Genomic DNA, 10,969 nt, shown 5'->3' with positions numbered 1-10,969 from the left:
TCTGTTTTTGTGTCTGCACCAGACAGTACTGTTTCGGTTGTTCTCTTTGTTGTTTTGCTATTCAGTGTTCAGTTCAACTAATAAAGGATGAACACGTACTACGCTGCACCTTGGTCCTCACCTTCTCCTTCCAACAGCCGTGATTTTATTTTAATACTGGTGCTGCTCTGCACACACAAGCTTGTTAGCTGGTTATCTCTGGTCCATAGCCACGGGAAGTAGGGGTGGTGATAAATCTAAATAAATAACAAATGCCCCCCCCACCCGAAAAAATAAAATTAAAATTAAGAATCCACAACTCTCGGGAGTTCAAAGACATTCAAAGTTCCCTCATAGAAGCCGCTCCTCCATAGGTCTAATTCTGTGGACCTAATTTAGATAATGCATGTCATAACAAGATGCCCAGTGCTTCAAGCCTCCTCCTCCTCTCTCGCTTTCTCTCCACCCGCAAAATTTCTGTCGCATCTCTCGCCCTACACTTCTCTGTCCAATGCATATACAGTTGAAGTCAGAAGTTTACATACTTAGGTTGGAGTCATTAAAACTCGTTTTTCAACCACTCCACAAATTTCTTGTTAAACTATAGTTTTGGCAAGTTGGTTAGGACATTTACTTGTCATGCACAAAGTAGTTGTTCCAACAATTGTTTACAGACAAATTATTTCAATTACAATTCACTGTATCACAATTCCAGTGGGTGAGAAGTTTACATACACTAAGTTGACTGTGCCTTTAAACAGCTTGGAAAATTCCAGAAAATTATGTCATGGCTTTAGAAGCTTCTGATCGGCTAATTGACATAATTTGAGTCAATTGGAGGTGTACCTGTGGGTGTATTTTAAGGCTATCTTCAAACGCAGTGCCTCTTTGCTTGACATCATGGGAAAATCAAAAGAAATCGGCCAAAAAAGTTGTAGATTTACACAAGTCTGGTTCATACTTGTGAGCTATTTCCAAATGCCTAAAGGTACCACGTAGATCTGTACAAACAATAGTACGCAAGTTTAAACACCATGGGACCACGCAGCCGTCATACCGCTCAGGAAGGAGTTGCGTTCTGCCTCCTGGAGATGAACGTACTTTGGTGCGAAAAATGCAAATCAATCCCCGAACAACAGCAAAGGACCTTCTGAAGATGCTGAAGGAAACAGGTACAAAAGTATCTATAGCCACCGTAAAATGAGTCCTATATCGAAATAACCTGAAAGGCCGCTCAGTAAGGAAGAAGCCACTGCTCCAAAACCACCATAAAAAAGCCAGACTATGGTTTGCAACTGCACATGGGGACAAAGATTGTACTTTTTGGAGAAATGTCCTCTGGTCTGATTAAACAAAAATAGAACTGTTTGGCCATAATGACCATCGTTATGTTTGGAGGAAAAAGGGGGAGCCTTTGCAAGCCGAAGAACACCATCCCAACCGCGAAGCACAGGGGTGGCAGCATCATGTAATGGGGGTGCTTTGCTGCAGGAGGGACTGAAGCACTTCACAAAATAGATGGGGAAGGAAAAGTATGTGGATATATTGAAGCAAAATTTCAAGACATCAGTCAGGAAGTTAAAGCTTGGTCGCAAATGGGTCTTCCAAATGGACAATGACCCCAAGCATACCTCCAAAGTTGTGGCAAAATGGCTTAAGGACAGCAAAGTCAAGGTATTGGAGTAGCCATCGCAAGCCCTGACCTCAATCCTATAGAAAATTTGTGAGCAGAACTGAAAAAGCGTGTGCGAGCAAGGAGGCCTACAAACCTGACTCCGTTACACCACCTCTGTCAAGAGGAATGGGCCAAAATTCACCCAACTTATTGTGGGAATCTTGTGGAAGGCTACCCGAAACGTGACCCAAGTTAAACAATTTAAAGGCAATGCTACCAAATACTAATTGAGTGTATGTAAACTTCTGACCCACTGGGAATGTGATGAAATAAATAAAAGCAGAAATAAAAAATTCTCTCTACTATTATTCTGACATTTCACATTCTTAAAATAAAGTGGTGATCCTAACTGACCTGAGACAGGGAATTTTTCTAGGATTAAATGTCAGGAATTGTGAAAAACTGAGTTTAAATGTATTTGGCTAAGGTGCATGTAAACTTCCGACTTCAACTGGAAACAACTATAGCTTACCCGCTCCATAGCAAGCTACTCAATCTGCACTTATTGGTGAAGTAATTGAATGTCGAGCTAAATGTCAAACAAATGTTGATTTCTGATTTCCGGGGTTTAAAAATGAACAGAGAGAAACAATAAAAACTGTTACTTTTTGTGGTTTCGAACCGGTTCAGAACTTTATTTTGCTGGTCGGGAACAGTGGAACGATACCAAAAAAGAATGGTTCTGTTCAGAATGAACCTATTGAAAACGTAGATGGGTTCCAACCACTGACACCAACACATCTGACTGAACAGCAAACCCACTCTTGTATTATATATATTTGAGAAAAATGCATTGTACTTGTTATGCAGGTGAATGAGGACCCAAAAGCGACGTAATAGAAACAGAGTCTTTATTCCAGTATCAAACAAACAATGATTCTCCTGGATATATCAAAGGTAAATCCAAAACAGGAAACTGAAATCCTCTCGTCAGTAGAGAGGAACGACAGGAGACGCGACCACAGACTGCAGGTCGCTTCAGGAAGGCACAGGCCGTAGCTGACATAGACACCTGCTCACACGCAGCATCTGAAGAAGGCAAAAACACGACAGGGCGGAACAAGGACACAGGAACAGCAAACATCAAACAAGAATCCGACAAGGACAGAAGCGGAAAACAGAGGGAGAAATAGGGACTCTAATCAGAGGGCAAAATAGGGGACAGGTGTGGAAGAGTAAATGAGGTCGTTAGGAGAATGAGAAACAGCTGGGAGCAGGAACGGAACGAAAGAGAGAGAGAGCGGGAGAGGGAGAGAGGGAGGAGGAGAGAGAGAGAGAGAAAGAGGAAAAGAACCTAATAAGACCAGCAGAGGGAAGCACAGGGACAAGACATGATGATCAAAGACAAAACATGACAGTACTGTAGTATATCTTTTCACAACTTGAGAAGAAATCCAACCAACAGGTCATTGTACAGAATGTTTTTTTATTTGATGTGAGTACATTTTCAAAATTCCTATTCTTGTATCTAAAGACATTTCAGGTGAAGTGGTACTGTCTTTAATTCATAACATTGTACACCTGTGGAGAAACATCAGCAGACACAATCCACGCTTTTGTCCTTATCTTTTTTTTGCAAGTATTTTTTTTGGTAATTATTTCAGTTTTCACGTGTTCACAATAACAGACTAAATTATCTTCAATAATTCTTATACCAACATGCGCACAATGTTTCGGACCTTTTTGTAATCAAAACAACACCAAACAATACTCTGTTTCTATGTGCTGGTCTGTCGTGGCTGCTTCATTCTATTGTGGTTTTCTTTATGGATCACAGATTCAGAAGGGCGTGTAATAAAAACTAAATGACAGGACTTGCATTCACTTAGAACAAGGGCTCTACCACTGGGTATAACTAGCTAGAACACAGTCTCAGACAGATCGCTCCAACTGAAATAGAAAATTGCATACTTTAATCTCCCTCTCTCTTGTAATATATGTTTTTGACGGTAAAACAGATCCATCCTAATTGCATTAATTTCATAATTGATTCCTCAAACTGTGTAGGATAGAAGTTTTAAAAATGGCAAGGTCTGAATATTAATTTTGGGGGGTTTTGGGACTGAGAAGGGTCTATTTCTGATCATTAATTAATTATCAACTATATTCAAATACAATCCTCTCTGATGATTGATCTATGATTTTATTCATGTTACCATATAGTGTGCATTAAGTGAGTATGTACAGGTTTATCTTTTTCAAATACTTTCTTGTTAATTACAATATAATTCACCCAACATTGTGCAAAAAAGCTCCAGTCTACATTTGAAGGCCACCGTGTGTCTTGTCATTCCACTATGCTCTTTTTCAGAACTTGTAAACTAGAGTACTTAGTAAGACTAATCTTTTTGAACTGGGTTTTAGTTTAATCTTTATTTAACTAGGCAAGTCAGTTAAGAACAAATTCTTATTTTCAATGACAGCCTCAGTACAGTGGGTTAACTGCCTTACTCAGGGGCAGAACGACAGAGTTTTACCTTGTCAGCTCAGGGATTTGATCTTGTAACCTTTCAGTTACTAGTCCAACGCTCTAACCACTAGGCTACCTGCCGCCCAGTAAAGTGGTAAGTAAGGTGATGTAAGGTGATGGTAAACAATATACAATCAACTCAAAGGAACATGATGTTTTTAAAAACACTGAACAAAAACTGCACTCAGGTCCTCACTGTCAGTTCAGTGACTCTGGTTGTAACCAACATGTGCAGTATTCAGATTGACAAACACACAAAGGAAATGATCCCATATTTACAGATCTGCAAAATGGGCAGCATTCACTTTTGCATCGCCATCGTATAACCATCTTTGTTCAAGGTTTAACATGCTGAATAATCCTCTTTATAGGCTCTGCTGTTGTGGAAGTAACACAAAACCACCTTGCAGACTCTCCTCGAACAGGGCTACTCATGTGAGCCTACCAAGTGTGCTACGCTCACAGCATCATCAGTTACAGTATATTACAAACTGGGTGGTTTGAGGCCTGAATTCTGATTGGCTGAAATTGGTATGACAAAACATTTATTTTTACTGCTCTAATTACATTGGTAACCAGTTTAAAATAGCAATAAGACTCCTCAGGGGTTTGTGATATATGGCCACTATACCACAGCTAAGGGCTGTGTCCAGGCACTCCGCGTTGCGTCGTTCATAAGAACAGCCCTTAGCCGTGGTATATTGGCCATATACCACACCCCCTCGGGCCTTATTGCTTAATTCGACTATGCACAGGCCAGTGTGAGACACCTCCCACTATGATTCTACAGGTATAATGAAAAGAACAACATTAACGTCAGTCTACTGTATTATTCAGACTTTCATTCAGATCTCAGGGATGACAATGTTACAGCTTGTTGATGGATGTCATTATTTACATATAAAATATAGTACATTTTTGGGTTACTTAGAATATGATATTTACATGTGATAGGTTCTGTAGCTATCATTTTAAACAAATGTAACTGACAACATAAAATACTTTGGAATGAAGATAGTCCTTTGTAGCTCAGTTGATAAGACATGGTGCTTGTAACACCAGAGTAGTGGGTTTGATTCCTGGGACCACCCATACGTAAAATGTATGCACACATGACTGTAAGTTGCTTTGGATATAAGTGTCTGCTCAACGGCATATGTAAAATGGAATATCTTGATAGAAAATGAATCTAAATGGGGAAAACCACATTGTGTACAGTATTAACTTCCAATCCTCTGTTTGTATAGAGATCTAAATCATACCACTGTATAGTAGTCAAAATGCATGGATTGTTCATGTTATTTTTAAAGAAAACAAATATGTTTTGTATAGGAAGTCAACAACTATATTTTATATGTGTGCTGAGTATTTCATTATAATGTATAATTTCCATGATAGTGATTCTGGAAAATACATACAATGGGCATTGCAGGGGAAACTAAAAAGATCCTAACAAATAGAGACTGTTTTAGACCTAGAAAAATAAATATAAGATTGCATCAAATAAAGAAAAATGACTATTTCTGCTTTTGTCTTTGAACTATTTTGGTGTTATTTTAATCAGCCCATGTCTTTCATGAGATCTGAATCAATTATCACTATTGATCAGAACTGGGTTGAAATACCATTTCAAATATTTTAATTACTTACCCATACATTTTAAGTAAGTATTCAGATATATTTTATTTGAAAAGACAAGTAATTGACCATTTTAATGTATTTGAAAATAGTATATGAAATAAGTATCTGAAAATCCTCTTAAATACAATATGATTGACTATGTGGGTTTTTCAAATAACCATTGAGGTACTCAAATAAAAGTACTGAAAATACTCAGAAAAATATTTGTATTACAAGGTACTCAAAGACACATATATTTGAACCCAGGTCTGCTATTGATATCTGACAGTCAGATGTATGGAGTATTATTTTCAATGCAATTGTGCTTTGAAGATTTGATTGTATCGAAGACCTATATCTTTCAGTGTTTGATGAGCAGATGAATCGGTTTCATGATATTCATAACATCCCAGTTGTATATCCAAATCCTTTCACGTCATGACGCTTTAATAACAGACAAAGCCATTTAATAAGCAATAAGCTAAAACTGTGAAGTCACTATGAAAAGTACAACATTCAGTAGCAATGCCTAGTGGAAATTATTGAAAGCTCAACAATTGATCATGCTGTTTAATTAAATATAGATATTTTTCAGGCTGAAGAAACAAGAGCATCGTCACCAGTTTGACCTTTGAATCCAGAGCTAGAGTGAAAGTATATCCAAAAGAGCGGTTCGGAGGAGAGTGACGAAGTGCCCAACAGCTCACCATCATCTTGTACATGTTGTTGATGTTGCACATCATAGTTCTGTTGTTCAGTTAGCGTTGAACGTTTTAGCGACTAGCTCTACAGAACTGAAGTGTACTGCAGCAGCAGTAAATAGACCATGCAGTCTGTATCTGTATCTCACGATAACAAAATAAGATTTGCAAAGTTTGTCCATATTGTATCAGTTATACTGTATGTAATATTACACAAAAAAATTACATAATTATGGAAATTATTAGAAAATGTCTGTGCTTTGTCATTTTTAATTCTCTATTGCACATTATAAAAAAGGAAATGTTCACATAACAAACGTGTGTTGTGACTAAATTACAACATAATATTTAGATGTGGTATACAGTGAAAACAAGAGCAGCATGTCCTCATCAATGACCTACAAGCCTCATCAATTTCTGCAAGGATGTCCCCAACCATGTCTATTGCCCTCATCAATGTACCCCAGCACCTAATCATCAATATCTATTGACCACCATGCCAACAACTACGACAGAAACCATCAACCTGTCATGGGATGTTGAGCAATGCTATCCTGCCTATTCTTTTCTGCACTCAAGTCACACATCCATTGTTAAAATAAGCCTGTGTGTATGTGTGTGTATGTGTGTGTGTGTGTGTGTGTGTGTGTGTGTGTGTGTGTGTGTGTGTGTGTGTGTGTGTGTGTGTGTGTGTGTGTGTGTGTGTGTGTGTGTGTGTGTGTGTGTGTGTGTGTGTGTGTGTGTGTGTGTGTGTGTGTGTGTGTGTGTGTGTGTGTGTGTGTGTGTGTGTGTGTGTGTGTGTGTGTGTGTGTGTGTGGCAACACCTACGATAACTGTTAACCCCTTTGGGGAAAGCACCTTCACAGGACTACGCCTCTCTTTTCAGTCCTGTTTCTTGTTTCTTTTGACTTGTATCTCATTAAAACAAACTCCTCCTTCACGACCCCTTAAGGAACATCTTAATGTGTGTCCATTTCCATCTGAAAGCCGTTTTGATATATCTTTCGATGTTTTTCAAATTCGCCAACTGACTATGGCTGTATCCATTTTGGGAGGTTAGCCATCAGTTTGATACTTGGGGGAGTTTAAAGAATAGTGGTGAAAAAAATCCCATACTTCCTCTGGAGTCTCCTGCGTTCCTGAAAGTGTTGAAATCGAACCAGCTATTCATCCTTCCCACTCTGGCAGCAGTTATTTTTAGAAAGAGCATTGTCGGGACAGCATGAATAATTTATCATTCTGATGCACATTTATCTTCAACCTCCGTGTTACCTGAACGCAGCTCCTGCACCAATAACAGCATGGGGTCAAAACTCATCAATGTGTGTAACACAATCTCACGTACAGACCAATTGTGCTCTTTAGTGCTTTTAAAAGATTGTTGATAAAACTGTGCCATCAGATATATCCTTGGAGAGTAAGAGGAAGAAAGATATGTCTTTTGTCCATTGTCATTATTTCATTGAGAACAGCCATCCAGAACCTAAAGCATAAGTTATACAGTAGACGCTCCGAGGCAGTGGTGAACACTTACATACATACATACATACATACATACATACATACATACATACATACATACATACATACATACATACATACATACATACAGTGCCTTCAGAAAGTATTCACGCCCCTTGACTTTTTCCAAATGTTGTTGTGTTACAGCCTGAATTTAAAATGGATTAAATGGACACAATACCTCATAATGTCAAAGTGGAATTATTATTACATATTAATTAAAAATGAAAAGTTGAAATGTCTCGAGTCAATAAGTATTCAATCCCTTTGTTATGGCAATCCTAAATAAACTCAGGAGTAAACATTTTGTATGGACTGTGTGCAATAATAGTGTTTAACATGATTTTTGAAAGACTATCTCATCTCTGTACCCCACACACAGACTTATCTGTAAGGTCCCTTAGTTGAGCATTGAATTTCAAACACAGATTCAACCACATACACCAGGGAGGTTTTCCAATGCCTCGCAAAGAATGGCACCTATTGGTAAAAAAGAGACATTGAATATCCCTTTGAGCATGGTGAAGTTATTAATTACACTTTGGATGGTGTATCAATACACCCAGTCACTACAAAGATACAGTGTCCTTCCTAACTCAGTTGCCAGAGAGGAAGGAAACTGCTCAGGGATTTCACCATGAGGCCAATGGTGACTTTAAAATAGTTAGAGTTTAATGGCTGTGAGAAAACTGAGGAAGGATCAACAACATTGTAGTTACTCCACAAAAATAACTAAATGACCAATTGAAAAGAAGGAAGCCTGTACAGAATAAAAAATATTCCAAAACATGCATCATGTTTGCAATAAGGCACTAAAGTAAAACTGCAAAAAATGTGACAAAAAAAGTAACTTTTTGTCTTGAATACAAAGCATTATGTTTAGGGAAAATCCAACACAACACTGAGAACAATCACTGAGAACTACTCTTAAGAGTTTTTCAGGATAAAAAAGAAACAGAATGGAGCTAAGCACAGGCAAAATCCTAGAGGAAAACCTAGTTCAGTCTGCTTCCAAAGGACACTGGGAGACAAATTCACCTTTCAGCAGGACAATAGCATAAAGCACAAGGCCAAATCTACACTGGAGTTGCTTACCAAAAGGACAGTGAATGTTCTTGAGTCGCCGAGTTACAGTTTTGACTTAAATCGGCTTTAAAATCTATGGCAAGACTTGTCTAGCAATGATCAACAACCAACTTGAAAGAACTTGAAGAATTTTAAAAAGAAAAATGTGCAAATACTGCACAATCCAGGTGTGCAAAGCTCTTAGAGACTTACCCAGAAATAATAGCTTTAATCACTGCCAACAGTGATTCTAACATGTATTGAGTCAGAGGTGTGAATACTTATTTAAATGAGATATTTCTGTATTTTATTTTCAAAACATGTTTTCACTTTTTCATTATGGGGCATTGTGAGTAGATGGGTGGGAAAATCTATTTATTCCATTTTGAACTCAAGCTGTAACATAACATAATGTGGAATAAGTCAAGGGGTAAGAACACTTTCTGAAGGCACTGTACATATATTAAAACATACGTGCAAACATACTGTACATACATACACACATACAATACATACATACATACATACATACATACATACAATACATACAGTTACCTAAACAGTCATGGTTTTATGCTTGTCTCTGTGACTCCTACAGCAGCTAGCCTGGCTCCGTCTCTATGACTCCTACAGAAGTTGACCTGGCTCAGTCTCAGAGACGGTACTTTCTCAGCAGCTCCGCCTGCCACATGTACTTCCTCTCCGGGAAGCGTTCAGGGATCTTGATCTTACGAAAGTCCTGGATGCACTTCTCCAGCTCCTCCTCAATGGTCATCTTCTCCTTAGCTGGCCTCTTCTTACAGGTGCTGGTGTCTCGGGAGCTAGTGGTGAGCGTGCGGAGGAGATCACTCTTCCTGCGCTGTTCTGACTGCTGCAGCATCTGCACTGGGCCCTTCTTCAGCGGCCGGTCCAGGGTCTGGACATGGGAGTGGGACTGCCGGTTGACTGGCCCACAGATGACGGTGCCCTGGGGTGAGCTGGCCTCTGACTGGCTCTCAGAGCTGGAGGTGGAGAGGTCGTTGAAGGAGGTGCCGCTCTCGCCCTCTCCGTCACCCTTGTGGTTCTTGCAGCAGCAGTCGCAGGGTGGGGAGGACCACCGAGAGGTGCCACCTGGAACACAGAGGGAAGAGACGGTGAGACAAGGTCTAGAAACAAAATACAACACAATAACAAGGTCAGTTTGGCGCTGGCAATATGCTGCTGTCACTGCATATGGCAAACCTTTGAGCATTACATTTTATCTAAATTGAGTCACCCAAAACATGGCTTGTCCTTGGACAAAGAAATGGACTCTAAACAAATAAACACACCAAAGAAGTGAAGTCATCTCTGACACAGAGGGAGAGGAATAATAAACAAAAAAAGGTCACAGAACAATGTTCCTTCCTGAATGACATAGTTGCTTTACATAAGAATCAAAGATCCAGACAATAGTTGTTGAAGTTTTAGTCACAATAAGTGGGTCGGAAAGTCTATAGACTGTTTATCTTGAATCTTCTTCGGATGTGTTTGAAGCAGACAGCACACTCACCAGCCCCAGACTCAACCGTGCACTGGTAACTTCCTTTGACACTTGGCTATTGTTTGCATGCAACTTTGTGTGTGTGGTTCAATTGTTCCCCAAAAAATGTAACTCAAAGGAATTGATGTTATGTAACAAATTGCTGGTTGTATAGTAGAGCAGTGTTCTCAGCTGTAATGTTTAGGTAGCATATAAACCAAGGCTTATTTATGTTTCATGGTTACCTCTTAAATAATTCAATAAAGAGGGAGCTATTGCCTATGAATTTATTTCCAATTTAGCAAGAAGAAGACATCGCCTCTTGAAACACAAGTTTTCTTTTCATCAAGTTCAATCCAACAGTTTCATTTTATGTACAGCACAGCATTTAACATCTATAAAAAAGTATGTACTGGCAAATATATCATTTGGCTTTT

At 39.0% G+C, this 10,969-nt stretch overlaps 1 protein-coding gene across 1 annotated transcript in view; it reads right to left on the bottom strand.

Moving 5' to 3' along the window:
* Nucleotides 1-3,059: 3,059 nt before the first annotated feature.
* Nucleotides 3,060-10,969, bottom strand: part of kctd16b (potassium channel tetramerization domain containing 16b) — an 86,268-nt gene continuing 78,358 nt past the window's right edge. The window contains exon 2 of the mRNA XM_071339565.1: nt 3,060-10,141. Within this exon, the coding sequence (XP_071195666.1) occupies nt 9,684-10,141 (458 nt within the window). The 3' untranslated portion in view covers nt 3,060-9,683. The remainder of the gene's footprint in view (nt 10,142-10,969) is intronic.

Source organism: Salvelinus alpinus, chromosome 13 (genome assembly GCF_045679555.1).
Source record: "Salvelinus alpinus chromosome 13, SLU_Salpinus.1, whole genome shotgun sequence".
NCBI classification, from domain to species: domain Eukaryota; kingdom Metazoa; phylum Chordata; class Actinopteri; order Salmoniformes; family Salmonidae; genus Salvelinus; species Salvelinus alpinus.
Note: the sequence above shows the minus strand (reverse complement) of the source record. Positions and strands in the feature narration are given on the sequence as shown.